The 19,927-nt window shown below is 45.1% G+C and overlaps 3 protein-coding genes across 5 annotated transcripts; 2 read left to right on the top strand and 1 right to left on the bottom strand.

The window, feature by feature from the left end:
* lipt2 (lipoyl(octanoyl) transferase 2) lies at positions 1 to 3,429 on the bottom strand. Of its 3 annotated transcripts, XM_080007003.1 has the most exons (4): positions 3,287 to 3,429; positions 2,020 to 2,182; positions 1,256 to 1,719; positions 1 to 653 (listed from the first exon to the last, which is right to left on the bottom strand). In XM_080007003.1, exons 3-4 carry the CDS (start codon positions 1,701 to 1,703, stop codon positions 427 to 429), a joined length of 675 nt encoding a protein of 224 aa, XP_079863129.1. In that variant the 5' UTR covers positions 1,704 to 1,719; positions 2,020 to 2,182; positions 3,287 to 3,429; the 3' UTR covers positions 1 to 426. The 3 variants fall into 3 exon arrangements, with proteins under 3 accessions (XP_079863129.1, XP_079863130.1, XP_079863131.1); XM_080007004.1 differs by lacking the exon at positions 2,020 to 2,182; XM_080007005.1 differs by having other exon boundaries at positions 1,256 to 2,100.
* Positions 3,430 to 4,162: 733 nt separating this feature from the next.
* Positions 4,163 to 16,460, top strand: rnf169 (ring finger protein 169; the record flags this gene model as incomplete). The annotated part of the gene is made up of 6 exons (XM_080007302.1): positions 4,163 to 4,457; positions 10,553 to 10,620; positions 10,880 to 10,981; positions 11,258 to 11,364; positions 11,790 to 11,892; positions 12,000 to 16,460. 6 exons carry the CDS (start codon positions 4,163 to 4,165, stop codon positions 13,074 to 13,076), a joined length of 1,752 nt encoding a protein of 583 aa, XP_079863428.1. The 3' UTR covers positions 13,077 to 16,460.
* A 475-nt stretch (positions 16,461 to 16,935) lies between these two features.
* On the top strand, positions 16,936 to 19,893 carry spcs2 (signal peptidase complex subunit 2). Its single transcript, XM_080007011.1, has 5 exons — positions 16,936 to 16,985; positions 17,971 to 18,054; positions 18,371 to 18,530; positions 18,805 to 18,940; positions 19,030 to 19,893. The coding sequence occupies exons 1-5, from the start codon at positions 16,947 to 16,949 to the stop codon at positions 19,214 to 19,216; spliced, it is 606 nt and encodes a 201-aa protein (XP_079863137.1). The 5' UTR covers positions 16,936 to 16,946; the 3' UTR covers positions 19,217 to 19,893.
* Positions 19,894 to 19,927: the final 34 nt, after the last annotated feature.

The following is a 19,927-nucleotide window of genomic DNA, read 5'->3' on the forward strand; positions in this document are numbered from 1 at the left end:
GTTTGTTTTCTGTGAAATTGCATTTCTTTAATAGATCATGGAAGCGACACTGGACAATTTCTCAAAGGACAGAACAATGTTTTATCAGGTGCAATAAAATCTCCACAATATAAAACTTCTTCAGTCCTTGGTTGATGCCCGAAAACACTGTCTCAACATCCGGGCACTCCCAGGGGTCCTTCCAGAGAAATAGTTAAACTTCACTGTTATTTCATTTCCAACACGTTAACACGGTTAGAGAATGTCTCCGATTCTATCCCAGAGACTAAATCTTGTGGCCCATTGCCAATCCAACTGAGGCTCCTTGATGTGAAAATGTTAAGAATCACGGTCATAAATAACTGAAATGTCATACAGTACCAAACACCACCAACCGAGGGCGCTGCAACTTCTCCAGTACTGAACACAACAATGCACTGGGGTCAGTTACCCCTCATGTTCCATCCAGAAATCACAGTGGAAGTGTTTCCTGAACGATTCCAGCAGGAGTGGGAGCGCCTCCCCCGGCGTCACCTCCCTTCCCAGCTCCGTGCTGAGCGACGTCACGCCTTTACCTACAATCCCGCATGGCACGATGTTGGTGAACCACGCCATGTCCGTGTTGCAGTTCAGAGCCAAGCCGTGCGATGTGACGTACCTCCCACAGTGGATCCCTGTAACACATACCAACAAATCAAACAAGCCCCAAGAGGTCTGTGTGCGACAGCACTACTATCTCCATTTAGACCTTTGTTCTGTCCTGCATCTGATTCTAAATATCAGCAATAAGATAAGATCAACCTTTATTAGTCCCACAACAGGGAAATGAACAATATCAACATAACTTGATTTGTGTTGCAGTACTTATGTACCTTTTATACCGTGTCCTCTTTGTAAACACACTGCTTTCATACATGGTCTTCAGACTGCAGGACTTGACAATAACTTTCAGAAATGGTTGCCAAAGCAGGCAACCACGCATCAGCTGTCGCCAAGACTGAAAAAATGGTTGCTTAAATTTAATAATTGCAAAATTGAGTGACAATGATCCTATACAATTATAATCCAAATTTCACTATTCTCACTTGTTTCCCTGGTAGGAGTTTCTAAACATACAAAAAAGCGGGCAACAACAGGACAACCAGACAAGATGGTTGACAATGCCCAAATCTGGTTGCCCTGGACAACAGTTATTGTCGCTTCATCCCGTGCTTCTATGGGACATCAGTCCAATCCCAGTGCCCTTCCCACCCCACCCCCCGCCACCCTCACCCACCGATGGCGCAGATCTTGTTGCCCCCCACCCAGACTCCAGTGTCGGGGGAGGTGGAGGCGCTGACGCCCAGTTGGCCGCAGAGCGTGATCACCGTGTGCTCCAGCTCGTGCACGTACCAGCGCACGCTCCTGCGGAAGCCGGTGAGGTTCAGGACGGGGTAGCACACCAGCTGGCCCGGGCCGTGGAAGGTGATCAGCCCGCCCCGGTTGGTGCGGTAGAAGTCGGCCCCCAGGCCCCGGAGCCGGCGCTCCTCGTCGGGGGGGTAGGGGGTCCGCCGCAGCCCCGTGGTGTAGACCGGGGGATGCTGGCACACCAGCAGGGCGTGGGGCCAGGACCCGCGGCTGCCCTCAAAGTGTCTCCTGACGAAGGACTGCTGCACCCGCATGGCCTCGGCGTAGGAGATGAGACCCAGCTGCACCAGCTGCACGGGGGCTCTGCCGCGGTGCATGCTGGGAAGGCCGGGGCTGGATGGCAGGGGAAGTGAATTACTTTTTTGTAATCCCGGTAATAAGCAGGAAATTCAGATAGTGGATATTCATCATCATATCCACCTAAGAATTTAAAACCCTGCAGCGGAGGTTCATCATTCTGAACTATGATGAAGAATATCAAACCAAAACTCCCTCCAATATTTCACATCTCACATCGTGGGGGCAAGTGAAAAGGAAATCAACAAGTATGGAATTATTTTTTGAACCAAAACAATCTTACAGAATATCACTCTAAATCTGAGTTCCAAGTGGGAATTTTGGGTGTAGACGGACCTGAGCTGACGTCAGAAGAGTGTGAGGTCACAATAACATGGAGACAGCCTGAGATCCCTCAACTCCAGACACCAAGATATTCTGTTCAGAGTAACAAGTACATTCCAGACCTGTTCAGCAAGGTATGTCTAATGGGTTTACGTGGGTTCCAGCGCATGAACGTCTGAGGGGAAACGAGGAGGTGGACGGATGAGCAAAACAAGCTTCACATAGAGACACCACAGATATACAAGTCCCATTAAAAAAATGAAGAGGACAAGGCGATCATTTGGAGTAAAGCAATAGAAGAGTGGCAAGGGGAGTGGGATTCTGAAACAAGGGGTCGGTTTCTATTAAGCCAAAACCACAAAGTAAATTCAACAGTAAGAAATATAGGTAGGTCAAGGAAATAAGGGTCATCTGCAACAGAATAAGACTATAGGTCGTTGTAGTTTAAACAGCACACTATCACTGGAAAGCATCCAACCACTTTATGTGAGGAGACTAGAACACATGCAATCACATTGTACTAAGTGTGATCAAGAGATAGAATACGAAGGAAGAAGTTAGGAAGACTGGAGTTCAGGAGATGAGTATTTAATCTTTAATGAACGCGCCGAGTGGGTTGAGCAGAAGAATTTCCTCTGCGTCCATTAGACGGACAGAGCTCTGAGGCAGGGTGTCATGTGGTCCACACCCCGGGCGGCAGGTGGCGCTGATGCACCTAAAACGCTGTTCGCCAAACGCCGTTAAAAACCGTAGAAGAAGAAGATACCGGCGGGGCGCACTCCGTCCGTTAACGATTAATTAAGTTCCTCGGCGTGGATTTTTGATTTAAAATCTCCGTCTAATGTCTACATCGGGTCTGAACAACTGTGTAGTTTGAGCTCCTAATGCTGTAGAACCCATAAACTGCCAAACAAACACATTTTACTGCGGCGTCCATGTTTTCCCAAACAGAGGCAAGCTGCTGCTTTACGGGACAGTCGGAAACTGGTAACTCCGAGGCGGTAGTTCCCACTTCGGAGCTAAACGTTCCATAGCCTCTGATCGGAAAAGAACCGATCGCAACAAACGTGTTCCGTTTTTCAGCTTCTAGTTTCCAAAAACTGCTGCAAATGTTAAATATGTTTAACATAAAAACAACGCACTAGTTTAGATCTATGCTGATTAAATGACTTCAATTGCAGTTCATTCGCAAATATCCAGCCAGGAGGTCTGCTTTTTCCGATGTCTGCCTTCCCCTGGAATGCATCATGACTTTAAACCGTAAACGACAGTTCTTTACCTTCACGCCGATGACGAGGCCACGGGACATTAAATGGCGACTTTCTTCTTCCACTTATGTACGAACTGAAACCGAATTCAATCAGCGGAGAACCGCAGACGTGCAGCCGCATCGAGTGTGCCCTGCAGTGTTGGCTTCTGTTCTTCTTCTTTGTCTTTTTCCGGCAGAGCAGGCGCCGCGCTCCTCGCTGCTGCTGCCGCTTCCACCACATCGACTGGAATTCGTTATTATTATTATTCATTATTATTATTGTTATTTTCTATTATTCATTAAAACATTATTTTTTATAGTTTGTTGGATGAGTAAAACTTGTTGATTTATTTGCTCTTTGGGGAGAGAGAAAAGGGTTAAAAAATGTAAACGTACAATACACAATACAAATTGAGTAACAGTAATAATAATAATAATAATAATAATAACAATAATACACATAATAACAATAATACATATAATAACAATAATACATATGATAATAATACTACATATGATAATAATAATAATAATAATAATAATACATATAATAACAATAATACATATGATAATAATAATACATATGATAATAATAATAATAATACATATAATACATATAATAACAATAATACATATAATAATAATACATATGATAATAATAATAATAATACATATGATAATAATAATAATAATAATAATAATAATACATATGATAATAATGAACAAATAAACTAGAAATGAGAGAACGGGTCGTGTAATATGAACTTTTATGAAATGTTTAACATTTAGGGTGCGCTCGGTTCGTGCAGCAGCAGGAGGGCGGAGCGCGTTGTTTGTTGGGCGGGGCTTGCTTCGCGATTGGGCGGGGTTTGTTTTCAAACTGGGACCAGATACGGAGCAGGGAAGATGGCGGCGGCGGGCTCCGCCAAATCCGCCGCTAAACAAGAGGAGAAACGCCCGGGCGGCTCGGCGTCCAGCCCGCTGCTGTCCCCGCCGGAGGAGGCGCGGTGCACGGCGTCGCGGCCCTGCAGACCCCCGGTGTGTCGGCTGTGCTTCCAGCGGAGCGCCGAGCGCTGCGCGCTGTGCCGGCGGCCAGGGTCCGACTGGAGCCGCAGAGGGAGCGAGGGGGAGCCGGGCCCCTGGGAGCACGGGAGGAGGGCTGCCCCCGGCCGGTGCCGGAGCAGGCTGGAGCCCAGGGAAGGTCGGTGCTGAGGCGGGTAGATGGGGGATGTGGGTCCGGTGAGCAGGGCTGGAAGAACTTCTTAGATATTGGTTCAGATGGGTTTGTTTACTTCCTAAAGTACTGTGACATGTAGTACTGTAGTACAGAGTAGTACCGTAGTACAGCGTAGCACTGTACTACAGAACACACACCTGGGGAAGTACTGTGTAGCTGACACTTTTATTAGTATGTTACATAATATTATGATAATCACACCGTGAAGGACGGTTTGTAGAATTACTACGATAGACGTTTATTAATGTTGACTTATTAAGTTGAATGCTCTCCTATTTATTGTTAAATTAGATGTTTACTTATTTAGAGTATTAATATGTACTTATTTACAGCAGTAATGTATTATTTACCGTAGTAATGTGTTATTTGCAGCGTTAATGTGCTGTTTAAAGTGGTATTTACCGTATTAATGTGTTATTTACAGTTTTAATGTGTTATTTACAGTATCAATGTGCTGTTTAATGTGTTATTTAGAGTATCAATGTGCCGTTTAATGTGTTATTTACAGTATTAATGTGCGTTTAATGTGTTATTTACAGTATTAATGTGCGTTTAATGTGTTATTTACAGTATTAATGTGAGCTTATTGATGCAGCTTAGTGACTTGTCCAGACTTGTTCAGCTCCACTGCCACTGTGATAATCAGATTTTTACTGTTTTTCTACTTTATGCTTTCACTCATGTTGAAGTTAGAGGATACAACCCAGGCCTTATTAAAATGTTGGTTCCCATCATTTCTAACTATTTATGGCACTCTGATAGTATCGTACGCTGTAGTACTATATACTGTTGTGTGCTATCATACTAGACTCTAATACACAGCAGTTTATAGATGAGACAGTCAATTAAGTACTATCTTATCTTATATGCTGTGGTATAATAGAGTATAGTATGATAATATAGTATAGTTTTGTATAGTATTATATAGTGTGGTGTACTAGAATATAGTGTAATATAATAATACAGTGTATTAGATACTATAGTATATGGGCTGCAGTTTGTAAACTATCACTGCTCAAAACTTGCTTCACCTTGTCCGGATTTAGCCGAAATGTTGCACCATATTCTGTGAATTTTGCAAAATAACACCCAAAAAAGCCACTATAATTTTAATGTTACTTTTTCAGATGTATAAATTGAAGAATTATTTGTTTAATCTAAATATAAAATTGTCATATTAATCCAGTCCAGTTCAGTTGTGTTAGGTAAATATAACAGTTTTCCGGGTTCTCTGAAACGCAGCGCAAACGAGTTAAAATTTCCTGAGTTTCCATTGGTTCATGATAGGCTTGGGCGATAGTGCAAAATTCCAATAGGCCATCGCCGGGGGGTAATCTTTCTCTATGAGATTATATTATACATTTGTATATTATAATCACAAGATTTGCATTTAGAGCGGGGAAGTGAGATCTGATCACAAGTACTCGACAGCTCTGAGCAGAGAGGGCGAGAGACTCCGCCCCCTCTGTCGCTCTCCGCTCCACGGTAAACTGCACCGACACCGTTTCAATGCTCTTATTTTCCTGGCGGATTAAAATTTGTCTGTCATCAATGTCAATTGGGATCGATAGAGTTGGTCGCAGTTGATGATTGAATCGTAAATCTGCCCAGACTTCGTTCATGATGTCACAAGTGGAAGTTTCCAAGAAACATGGTTCCATTCAAACGGATGAAACACTGCACGTCTCGCAGAGACATTTCATCCACTTTTAACATTTTTGGGACTAAAATAAAACTGACACGATCCGGACCCGTGGCTCTGGAGCTGCAAGCCGTCTCCATGTGTGAGGATACAAACATACAAACATGTTATATGTTTAGACTGACTCTGGGGTGAGTAAGGAACGTCAACAATTCAATTATGGCAGCTTACGATGCATGTCACTTGTAAATTACACGATTTTTGATCATTCATTGCATTTCAGTCTTTTGCGATGTGTTTATTGCGCATATTCATATCGCGATGACGATGAAAATACGATTTCTGGTGCTCCATAGGGCAAATATTTCAATAGACAGCTCAAGCAAATAAGTGGCACCGAAATCTGTGTTGCAATTTGGTCCGGTAGATACTTGTCGTCTAGGAATCCTAGTTCTGACTGGCTCGAATGCTGCAAAATAAGGAGGGACACGACGCCGCGTTAAAAGGAAGAGAATGTGTTTGTATTTACAAAAAGGGCAAAAGAGATAAAATATCAAATGAAAAGCTGGGTGATGTGTCAGGTCGTCTCCACCCAGCGCAGAAACTGCCCCAAGCAACCACTACAGAGCGATGGAGTCTACACCACGCACCTTGCACGATGCAAATGCCCTCCCAGAGCCACAACCTGCACATATATAACAAATTGGATGATGGATGTCACAAAGCATCTTATTCCTACGAATTCATGTCGCTCCACCACCCGACCAGAAGTAGAACGTTGGCATATCAGTGATGCATGAACATTCTGCTACTCAAGGTAAAATTAAATTGGTTTTCCACAAATTCCCACTCCAAATGTAGATCGATATTGATCAAACTTGAACCACAAGATGTCTGAGACGTCGCGGTTCTAACGAGACCTCAACCGTGTCCGTTGAACTTGAACTTAAAAGCTGAGTCTTTATTGTCTCATAGTTTCTGCTATTTTTCGGCATCTGTAACAATGAAAAACACAACTTCAGTATTTGTTTTATAACAATAATAATAAATATTTAATTAAAAAAATACATTTTATTTTATAAATATAAAACGCACATGTCAGTGGATTCGACTCGACATTGTCACGTGTTTTGGAGGATTACTGTTTTTCGTATTTTTTATTAATCCAGCAAAGTTATGCGGACCAAAGAGATAAAATGTAAATTTCACAGATCCAAGGACATCTACCAGGTAAGAAGGTACAGTGGGGCAAAAAAGTATTTAGTCAGCCACCAATTGTTCAAGTTCTCCCACTTAAAAAGATGAGAGAGGCCTGTTATTTTCATCAGTTATACCTCAACTATGAGAGACAAAATGAGAAAAAAAATCCAGAAAATCACATTGTCTGATTTTTAAAGAATTTATTTGCAAATTATGGTGGAAAATAAGTATTTGGTCAATAACAAAAGTTCATCTCAATACTTTGATATATACCCTTTGTTTGCAATGACAGAGGTCAAACGTTTTCTGCCAGTCTTCACAAGGTATTCACACACTGTTGCTGGTATTTTGCCCCATTCCTCCATGCAGATCTCCTCTAGAGCAGTGATGTTTTGGGGCTGTCGCTGGGCAACACGGCTTTCAACTCCCTCCAAAAAATTTCTATGGGGTTGAGATCTGGAGACTGGCTAGGCCACTCTAGGACCTTGAAATGCTTCTTACGAAGCCACTCCTTCGTTGCCCGGGCGGTGTGTTTGGGGTCATTGTCATGCTGAAAGACCCAGCCACGTTTCATCTTCAATGCCCTTGCTGATGGAAGGAGGTTTTTACTCAAAATCTCACGATACATGGCCCCATTCATTATTTCCTTTACATGGATCAGTCATCCTGGTCCCTTTGCAGAAAACCAGCCCCAAAGCATGATGTCTCCACCCCCATGCTTCACAGTAGGTATGGTGTTCTTTGGATGCAACTCAGCTTTCTCTCCTCCAAACACGACAAATTGAGTTTTTACCAAAAAGTTATATTTTGGTTTCATCTGACCATATGACATTCTCCCAATCCTCTTCAGGATCATCCAAATGCTCTCTAGCAAACTTCAGACGGGCCTGGACATTTACTGGCTTAAGCAGGGGGACACGTCTGGCACTGCAGGATTTGAGTCCCTGGCGGCGTAGTGTGTTACTGATGGTAGCCTTTGTTACTTTGGTCCCAGCTCTCTGCAGGTCATTCACTAGGTCCCCCCGTGTGCTTCTGGGATGTTTGCTCACCGTTCTTGTGATCATTTCGACCCCACGGGGTGAGATCTTGCATGGAGCCCCAGATCGAGGGAGATTATCAGTGGTCTTGTATGTCTTCCATTTTCTAATAATTGCTCCCACAGTTGATTTCTTCACAACAAGCTGCTTACCTATTGCAGATTCAGTCTTCTCAGCCTGGTGCAGGTCTACAATTTTGTTTCTGGTGTCCTTTGACAGCTCTTTGGTCTTGGCCATAGTGGAGTTTGAAGTATGACTGTTTGAGGTTGTGGACAGGTGTCTTTTATACTGATAACGAGTTCAAACAGGTGCCATTAATACAGGTAACGAGTGGAGGACAGAGGAGCCTCTTAAAGAAAAAGTTACAGGTCTGTGAAAGCCAGAAATCTTGCTTGTTTGTAGGTGACCAAATACTTATTTTACCGAGGAATTTACCAATTAATTCATTAAAAATCCTACAATGTTATTTCCTGGATTCTTCCCCCCCCCATTCTGTCTCTCATAGTCGAAGTGAACCTATGATGAAAATAACAGGCCTCTCTCATCTTTTTAAGTGGAGAACTTTCAGAATTGGTGGCTGACTAAATACTTTTTTGCCCCACTGTACATAAACATGTAGCTTGTAATCTCTAACCACTACAGAGCGATGGTGGTCTACATCGCACACAGGACACATGTTCATTCTGAATCAGTCAACCAGGACAAGCCGAATATTTTGGATTGAAGTTGCTCTGTTTTTCACTCATTTCTGCTCCATAAGTGGATTGATTTGGATGAAACTTCAACCCCACGATGTTTGTGACATACTGGTTTAAAAAGGATGTAAACCGTGTTCGTAGCTTCTGCCGTTCTTCTGTTTCAAATAGATTTCAAAATTCAGATAATTTTCTCGAAACAATATCAATAGGATCTCCAGCCCTACGGACTGGACCCCTAATAATAGTTATAACAAATGTAGCTTCATGCCGCAATACACGGTGTCCAGTTTAGTCATGTTAGGTACGTATTACAGGTTTTGGAGGTTCCGAGATTCCTGGATCTGCACTCTGTGATTATATGCAGGGACGTTTGGAGGGGACTGAGGGACTCTCTCCTGCCGCCACTTCTTTCTTTAATCGCTCTCCTTCCACGGGGTGGGAGCCCCGCCGGGCTCGGGTTGGGAGGAGTTGGAGTTTGAGTTCAAATTGGTGTTTTAGGAAGACCTGCCGCGTCATCTTCGGTGGGCCTCATCCCCGCTGCGTGCGGAGGAAGCGCCGGCTCTCCCGAGATACAATTGGCTGTTTGTGTCACATGGTTGAAGTGACGTATTTACAGGTACAGGAGGTTTAGGAAGGTAATCGAAGTTATGCAATATTATTGGTGACTTCCCATTGGATTACATTTCCAATTCAATACATACAAACCGGTTTAAACGACACATTAACCGTGTTCATAGCTTCTGCCATTGTCGTCTTGATAGTTTTAGCCGGGTTGGACATATTTTGGCGTGAAACACCTTGGACTGCGTCTGTGAGGTCAATCAGATTTGGTCTGTATTTCACTAATTTCTGCTCTATATGTGGATCGATTTGAATGAAACTTAACCGCAAGGTGTTTGTGGTGTTATGTAACACTTCAACCTAGACGTAAACCGTGTTCTTAGCTTCTGCCGTTGTTATGTTCCAGATCCTTTTACATTTGAAAATTCAGAGAAATTTCTTGGAACAATATCAATAGGGGGTAGGACCCCTAAAAATCCGAGCAAATACAACAAAATATGTGACATCAAAATTATAGTGCATTTTTGTTGGATGTTATTTTGCTAAATCACACAGAAAATGGTGCAACGTTTGGGCTAAATCTGGGGGGGGGGGGGGGGGGGGAGCATGTTTATGAGCAGTTTCCAAACGGCACCTCATAGTAGTACAATATGATATAATGATAGTACGGTGATGTACTATATACCGTGGTATAATGGTCATAGAGTATAGTATGATAGTATTGTATAGTTATATACTGTAGTACAATACAGTATATCATAGAGTATGATAGTGTTATATCTTAAACACTACCAGTTAGTTGTGCTTTGCAGATCATATTTGTACTTGTTTTTAATGTTAACTTTGTGTAGATAGATGTGTACATATGTGTTATTTCTCATCTGATTTAAATTTTACCTCATCTTATCGTCTCCTGTTCAGAAAACTTTGTCTTCCCGTCGCTCGTTCCAAAGTGTGGAGACGCCTCGGAGCCGCTGGCCAAGCAGAAGGTGAGGGGCTGCTGGTTAGATTCCCAACTGGAGCTCCCTCAGAAATCCTGGAACTCAGACCTGGAAGGTTTGGGGAATATCTGAAACATGAATTAGGTCATATCAAACCAAAAGATAGCTTGTTTTAATATTAGTTATAGAATAATGTGGATCTATCCAGACTTGAGGTCCATATGACCGCCATGTTGGTTCTGGAACACTGACCTTCCGCTCTGATTCCAACCCCAGATAATAACAACCTAATTTTACTTCGTTCAAGCTGCCTCAGGTTTTGTCGTCGGAGGAGAAGGACGAGATGAGGAGGAGAATGTTCCAGGAGCTGAAAGAGGAATCTGGAGCGCTCCGCCTCCAGGACGACTCTGTGGGTTCACACACATCAGCATCAGGGCCCTCAGTCTTTTTGGCCCTGTCTTAGGTCCCAAAAGTCTGACGATACCGGCAATTAGAGAGTGTGACAAAAGCATTTTTATTTATTATTATTATTATTTATATATATATATATTTTTTTTTTTTTTGTTTGTTTTTTTTTTGAGCCAGCAACACAAGCACCATGTGTTACATTCACATGTATGCTGCTATGTAACAGGCTGAGGCTGAATAAGAATCAGCGACATGTTAATGTGTTTCTGTGTTCCAGCCACAGGGGGCGCTCTCCGACTCTGAGAACGAGGAGCCTGTTGGAAAGAGAACCAGGAACGTTCTGGGAATGTTCCGCAAAACCAAGACACCCTCGGCATTCAGAGAGTACGGAGCCTGGCAGGAATAATGTTAAAACATCTGTAAAATAAGCGAAATCAACTCAACTCACATCAGGCTGACCTCACCCTATGATTCTATATCGATACGTCCACATTTTATACTTAATGAGTATTTATACCAACTTTTCAGTTTTACCGTCTGACACGACAAAGTATTGATATTTCAATTTTCAAAACAATAGAACTGAAAATTATCGATATGTCATGATTATAGATTTTTTTTTTTTTTTTTGTCAGAAATCTCTTCCAGCAGCTTCATACAGAGCAGATTTCCAAACTCTCTATTTACTCTAATAATACTACCATGGTTACTTAAACTGTACTACCATGGTACTACCATGATACTGACACAGTACCGTAGTACTACCATAGTACCAAGTACCATAGTACTAACACTCTGTGTCCCTGCAGCGCCCCCCAGAGGAGTTTCTGTCCCCGGAGTCGCAGCTGCACAGACTCAGTGGAGGGACGAGGGAAACTGAGACTCCGCCCCCAGGCAGCCATGATGGATACGGTGAGTTTACCAGCACTGACACACCTACCTCTACAATGGGAGGCTCCTGGTGTCCCCAGTAGGAGACTGGTTGTACTGCAATCCAACCCTCCTCTCTCGCTCCTCAGGGGGTGGGCCACAGCTTCACTGCTGGGATCCTCCTCTCCTCGGAGAACAGTCCGGCGGTCTCTACCTCCGTCGGGGTCCCGGACCGCAGGCTGATCTGGCGAAGCCTGATGACGTCATCGGCGCCTTTGGCCACGCCGCTGTCCAGCCACGCCCGGCAGGAGGGCTCGATCAGCCCTGAGAGCAACGACAGCATCTCGGAGGAGCTGAACCACTTCAAACCCATCGTGTGCTCGCCGTGCACGCCCCCCAAGCGGCTCCCGGACGGCCGGCTCCTGGAGCCCGCCATCGTCAAGTCCACGCCGCGGAACCTGACCCGTGGGCTGCAGAGCGCCACCAGCTACGAGGCCAGCCCTGCCGTTCTGCAGAAGTGGAGGCAGATCGAGCTGGACCGCCAGAACCTCAAGGTGACCTCCAAGGCCACGCTGACCAGTCCTGTGGGCGAGCCGCCCACCGCCAGGGGGGGAGGGGCTTCCAGAAACCCCATGCGCTCGGTGCCGGAACCGGACGGCGACCGAGAGTTTCATTCCAACAGGAGGAGGCTGGTGTTCGACCAGTCCGGACAGAAGAAGTCGCACATAAAGATCCACGCCCCGGCGCCGCGCTACAACAGCGAAGGGTTTCTACGAGGAAACTGCGATGGGGAGCCAGCAGCGTCCGGAACTGAAGCGAGCAGCGACCAGTTGGGGCGGAATCGCTCGTTCTCTGCCGTCCAGACGTTGAACCGGGCTTCCAAGGAGCCAGGCAGCAGCAGCCGCACCCAGAGGTGTCGTCCTACCTCAAGGAGAAGCAGGAAGCGGAGTGAGAAAACCAAACACCTGGACAACAACGGGTCAGGGCTGAAGCGACCCAAAGCCACTGCCCAGGTCCAGGACGCTGACCTCCAGAACCCCACCAAGGCCCGACAGGAGACCCGGGACAGAGCGCTGGCTCTCAGACTGCAGACTCAGTTCGACCTGGAGAGTCGAAGCCTGAGCCGGGCCAGTCCCACCCGCTACCTGCTGCGGTCCTGGACCAGTCAGAACCGCAGGAGGAGGAGCAGCCCGCGCAAATCCAAGCGCCTCTCCAAGAAGCGCTAGCGCCAGGTTCTGGGCGCCAGCATCAGGAATTCGTTGTCTGGTTTCGTCTGTACGAACCGACTGAATGTTTGGTGCCCACTGGGTCTTTCCTTTTCATGCCACGCCCCTGAACTGAAACCTCCGATGCCAAATGAAAGGGTGGTGTCGCCTCAGATCATTCATCCTGAACGTTAAACACATGGCTTTCAAATCAAACACTGTTTGAATGCGGTTCTACCTTTTGCCCAAAGCTCCTAAACATTTAGCGCCCAAACATCTCAAGCACAGAACACAATGCTAAACAACCACTGAGTCAAAGCACGCCAGCCTCAATCTGACCTGAACTCACCTGCAAGTGGAGTTCAAATTGTGGACGACCTGTGGGACGACCAGGGGACAGTTTTTTGTTACACAGAACCACCACCAACCCCACTCTTTGGAGAACCGTCTTACCATGTTTTGGTCTTTGGGCAACTAATCATCATCACTACTCCAAGAGGGAGAACATGTTCATGGAAAAACATAAACATAGAAACAAACCAGAACATGTACTTGGAAAAACATAAACATAGAAAAACAAACATAGAAACCAACATGTACATGGACAAACATTATGAAGTCGATGAAAATTGGAACAGCAGTTATGGCAGAAAGGAGACAAAGGGAGAAGGATGTAATCAGGAGGGTGTTCGAGGCAGATGCTGTGTGTGCGCGTGCGTGTGTATGTGCACCCCAGTAAGTTTTGGCGTATGAGGTCAAAACTATATCGTTCCACCTCCAAAGGCCTCACAGCCACCCATGAGTCCGGCAGCCGTATAGACACCCCACGCCCTCAAGAAAGCTCCAAACACCATGCACCGCAGCCACGGAAGACCCCCCTCAGCCCCAAGAGAAGCCGGGAGCCTGCAGAGCCACACCCACGCACGACCCCGAGGGGAACAAACCAGCCCCACAGAACAAAGTAACTCTGCATCCCTGAGGCGCACACATACGACCCACCCCCACCTGCAGGCATCTGCACCCGCAAGCGCAGAACCCGGGAAACCGGGCCACGCGGCCAACAGACCGACACCCCGCCAGTACTGCCCGCCTCGCGGGCGAGCCAGCGGAGCCCCCACGCCCACCAATGCCCCGTGCAAAGGCGGGGACCACCATACCGCAATCTGCCCCACCTGACCACAAGCCCCGAGCGGCCAACCGTGTAGCAGAGTGCACACTGCGGCACCCCAACATCAACCCACCTGGGGGAACTGAGCCCCACCATTCGCCCACAGACAGCCAGATATGTGGCCCTTCTACGACTGCTAGCACCCGGGCCAACCGCCGCAGAGAAGCCACGCAGCGGGAGTCAGGCTGACCGCCGCCTCCCACACCGCAACCTACATCCACGATCCCCCAAGGGACCTGGAAAGCTGGCGACGCCACTCTCCACAGCCCTGCCGGGTTGCAGCAGGCCGGAAACCACCCGGCACCAGGGGCGAGCGGCCGGTACCAGAACACAGTCGGCAGGCGGCCCACCCGGCTAACCACACCCGCACACAAAGCCCCCTGCCCCCCCGAAAACCCCAGCACTCAATGTGTCCTGTTTGTGTATGCAGTTAAAATTGGATCTGGAGGGTCTTCTGTAACCAACACATCTGCTTAGTCCAGGGTGCATCGTCCCGAATGTTCCCCAGACATTAATAGTCATCTTATCCCAGGATTCATTTTGATGAATAGAAAAATGCATTTATTTTATTTGCAGTTTGGTCGCCAATGAAGCTGAGGGAAGGATTTGTTTTGTGAATAATTTTCTCAAGCTGCTTTCACACATAAACTCCAGACAATGTCCAGATAATCAGGTCCGCAGTTTCCCTTTCATACATGTTGCTCACAACTTGAGATTGTCCATGTCAGACACGTTTACACCGCCTGGAAATACTCCGGTTGGTTTAGACGAAGGGCGGAGCCTGGGTAGAGCGTGCAGGGGGCAGGACGTGACCCAATGACGCTGCAGAGTTTTACAAGACCCAAGATGGTGGACGAGTCTACTGAATTATCTTTTTTATCCGCAATGTAAATGAGAGACTGAAAAAGAATAATAAAGAAAGCAGAAAGGAGTACGCAGCAGCTACGCGCTGACCCTTCTTCAGTCGCATGATGGAGATGTCATCAACACGTGACACGCCCACTCGCTCACTGTGAAGGATCTGGACAATCACTTGCTCTGTTCACACATACCGCTCAATCAGACATTATACAGACTTTGTACACGGGTGCTGGTTGGGTAAAGTCTGGGTCAAATGATTTGGACATTTGTGTTCACACATACAGCTCCTCCGGGTAATGTCTGGATTATTTCAGGGTATCAGTGCATGTGTGAAAGCAGCTTAAGTGGGTTCTACCATCGCTTTGAGTTGCAGCTTTGCGGCTCGGGCAGCGTCCAATCACATCACAGTATTTGTACCAAATATGAACCGGATGATACTGCCCCAGGTTAAAAGTGTTTCGCTGCATGTGCTCCTCCACAACAGATTGGCTCCCTGGTACTAATTATTATGATGTATTATTATTATTATTATTATTATTATTATTATTATTTTAGAGCACTTTTCCCAGTATTAAAGACTAGGAGTTATATTGTTTATCTTTAAAGAGGCCAGAAAGGAACAAAATGAGCAGTGCTGATAGAAACGTCACCACAAATCATAAAATATTTTATTAATAATAATAATAATAATAATCATAATACTACTAATAATAATGATATAATGCTAAGCTCGCCAGCTAATTTAAGAAGTAACTTCCTAACCCTAACTTCTGATCTGAGAAGACACAGACGTGTTCCCCGTCCTCTTCAAACATCGGCCGGCTTAACAGAGTGCATTCTGGGTATTGAAAACAAGGCGTGAGCATTCACACAATGGGTTGAAGGGTTACTCCGTCTCGTCCTGATTTAGAAGATCGATACCAGTTTCCTCCCTGTGTGTCCAGTACAGCGAGATTCTGCCAAACCCATTCTATTGGCTGTGGTTTTGCTGGATAATGGGGAGGGACAGTGGGAATCTTGTTCATCCATTCATGAGACTTTATTTAAAATATTTTACATCAATGGAATTGGTTTAATTAATAACTACAATTATTAAACAGTTCTTGAATCTGTATTTATCTGAGAGCCATTAGTAGCAGCAGCGATGTGGAGCATAAGGGCTTTTTATACTCTGTAAATGTGTATTTCACACTAGCTTTAACCTTGACGTTGTTTTTATGCACATTTAATTATGTATGCAATATATTTTATTGTCAAATCAATGCAGTATCACAACAACAGATTTTGGAGTGACAGCAATGTTCCAGTGGTGTAACAAACAATATCTACTTTTCCACCAGTAAATCTTTTTATAGCTCTTTTTTTTAATTTATACTCTGGATACTGTAATTATACTGTAAAAGGTCAAATTAAAGCCTAAATGAGATGTGAAGTGAAAATGTTTCCTTTTATTCCTTTTCACTCTTTTCCAAATGCTGCTTCAGGTTATGAATAATATATATGACAAGGTCAATGGAGATGATTTGGAAAACAATATCTTTCAAATGGGAATATATCTGTAGCTTTTTCCTTCTGTGCCATCACACAAGTAATATATAAGTAAGTATAGTATACAGTATCTAAGTATACTAGGTACAGTATTTAATTATTTGTACTTTGCCAGAATACATACTTCAGAACTCCAGAATACATACAAAGCAATAAATATAAATGGAACGGTTGCGCACTGTGATGCTGCACTCCAGCAGCAGGGGGCGCCGTGCACCGCAACGCGACTATAATCGGCAGAAGAAGAAGCGCTTCCTGTTTCAGCCAATCACAGCGCGCCAAGTCACAGCGCGAGCCCCGCACCGGAAGACAAGATGGCGGCGAAGAACGGTAAAAGCGGACTCCTCGAGAAGGTGCCTGCGTCGTATTCACAATATTCACGATGCTCATCATTGTAGGAACATTAACAAGAATACAAGTCGTTCTAAGACGTCGCAGCTTCAAATGTTATTCAGACAACACTGCCACGCAAACAGGCGAACAGCAGCTGTGCAGAATGAGCTAAGCTAACTAGCTTCTTGTGGCGTTATGTTGGTGGAGCTTTGATCGAATGCGCTGATTCCTCCTTTATGCGCCACTAAATACTAAGGATTTCAGGTGTTTTTCAATTAAAGTTATTTTTTGTTTCTTTTATCCTGCTATTATTGTTGCGAATAATAGCAGGATAAACTTGGCTCCACGATGCGGCAGTCTGACTATACACTACACTATAATAACAGTACAGTATAGTACATAATGACTACAGGATAATAACAGTAAAGTATATTGTAACTACAATAAAATAACAGTATAGTTCAATGTGACTACAGTATAATAACAGTATAATATAACGACGTTATTACCGTACAGTGTAGTACGATATGACTACAGTATAATAACAGTATAAAATAACGACGTTATTACCGTACAGTGTAGTACGATATGACTACAGTATAATAACAGTATAGTATAATATAACTACAGCTTGACCGCTACTCACCTCGCGCTTTCAAGAATGCTTTTCAAATTATGACTTTCAGCTGTAACTTATTAACTTCTCTGCAAAAAAACCCAAGAACTCCTTGAATGTATGTAAAATGTTTTAAAGAAAAAAAAAGTTTATTTCAGATGTGATATTCTCTGAGTACTGATGTCTAATTGAGTAGTGATGGTGTCTCTGGAGGTTCCTTTAGCGCTGTTCCCTGCAGCTTGTGGCTTTGTTGATCTGTTTGTTTACCACGGTCACTTATAGAGACTAATAAGACTGATCCTATATATTACTATATTCTTATTATTATTATTATTATTATTATACTGGGAAGTGAGCAGGAAAATGTAAACAGTAACGGGTTGTTTCAGTGGAGGATCGATGAGAAACCTGTGAAGATTGACAAGTGGGATGGAGCAGCGGTGAAGAATTCACTGGATGATGCTGCAAAGAAGGTTGGTGAAATGTAAAGAGATGAAAACACAAAGAAGGACGTGATGTGTGACAGTAACAATGTCCCTGTGATGGATCCATTTTCTTTCCCTGAAGACAATGAAATAAGCCTTTGTTTGCCTGCAAAGAGTTGATGTCCATGTTGACGTTCCTGCTCATTCTGGAATGGGTTAGCATTTCATATTGGAGTTGTTGGGATGGAGGTAGGGTGGATGTGAACCACCTTAAAACCTGCCCCGGATGTAAACCCATCGTTGTTTTTGGAGCCGCGACGCAGACGGAACCCGGACCGGAACTGTCTTGTGTTTTCGCCCGCAGGTTCTTCTGGAGAAGTTCGGCTACACGGAGAACTTCCGCCTGGTGGACGGCCGCCTGCTGATCTGCACCGTGTCCTGCGTGTTCGCCGTGGTGGCGCTGGTCTGGGACTACCTCCACCCGTTCCCCGAGTCCAAGCCCGTGCTGGCCTGCTGTGTGATCTCATATCCTACCAGCGCAAGGCGGTTGGCGTGGGGCTCTGGGTGGTGGGTGCTGGGTGGTGGGGCTCTGGGTGGTGGGTGTGGCCACGCCCAGGAAATTCTTGGCAGATGAAGGGCAGTTGTTATTGCAGCCGCTTAGTTCTAGCTTCACTCATCTTGGTTCTAGCTCCACCCAGCAGGTTCTGGGCAGTGTAAGGAGGGTTGTCATGTTCTTGCTCCACCCAGTAGGATGGTTGTCATGGTGATAATTGGGTTTCCTCCTTAATGCCATGGTAACGTATTTCATCATGATGGGGGTCCTGACCCTCTACACCTCGTACCGGGAGAAGAACATCTTCCTGCTGGCGCTGCAGAAGGACCCGGCGGGACTGGACCCCGACCACATCTGGCAGCTTTCCTCCTCCCTCAAACGGTGAGCGGCCCCCGGCCCCCGGCCCCCGGCCCCCAGACCAGCCATACTGACCCTGTGTGTGTGTGTGTGTGTGTGTGTGTGTGTTCCAGGTTCGATGACCAGTACACGCTGCGGGTCTCCTTCTCGGACGGCCGCTCCGGCAGCAGCAGGGATTCTGAGTTCACCAAGTCTGTGGCCGAGTTCTTTGACGACAACGGAACCTTGGTGATGGATCAGTTTGAGAAGAGCGTGTCCAGGCTGCACAGCGCGCTGACGGCCGACAAGAAGAACAAGTAGGAGGAGGAGGAGGAGACACAGAGGCCAAAAGATCCACCTTTACATTTCCAACTCCACCTAGTCCCCACCAGCTCCACCCAGACGCTTCTAGCTCCGCCCTTGGCAGCTCCACATCCCCAAAACCAGAAAACTGTTTGTAGAAGCAGAACACTGTTTGTACTAAAATATATTTTCAGCCTTATTGTCGTAAAATGTTGTTTCTACTGTTTTGTTCCATAAAGTCTGAGAGCAAAACTCTGTTTCCTTATTGATATTTCTTTGATATTTCTTTGATATTTCCTGAGTTTTCTCAGGTGGTATTGATGGAGCAGATGGCTCCGTCATCCTGCAGCATTGGGCTTTAATCAGGAACCAGTGGATTTGGAAGTGAAGTAATTCTGACCTGTTACCTCCATCAGACCTGTAGAGTATTCAAAATATTTTAAAAAGGCCATTTTTTAAACAGTTAAAAATCTTTGTTTTCCATCTGAGCACCACTGCTTGTTGTTTCTCCCTGAATGTGCATTAAATGGTTTAAAAAAAAGATTAAAAAAAAAAAAAATTTCTATACAGGGGCAAAAACATTGTTGTAACTTTGTATTATTTAAATTTTAGTGTCAGTTTTCCGTTTGTTCAAATATGTTTTGCTTTATGTCGAGCGGTTGAATGTGTTGATCAGTCTGAGAATAAAAACAGCGTTTCCTACTCTGTCCTCGTGTTCGTTTAAAACAG

Source organism: Zeus faber (assembly GCF_960531495.2).
Source record: "Zeus faber genome assembly, chromosome: 9".
NCBI classification, from domain to species: domain Eukaryota; kingdom Metazoa; phylum Chordata; class Actinopteri; order Zeiformes; family Zeidae; genus Zeus; species Zeus faber.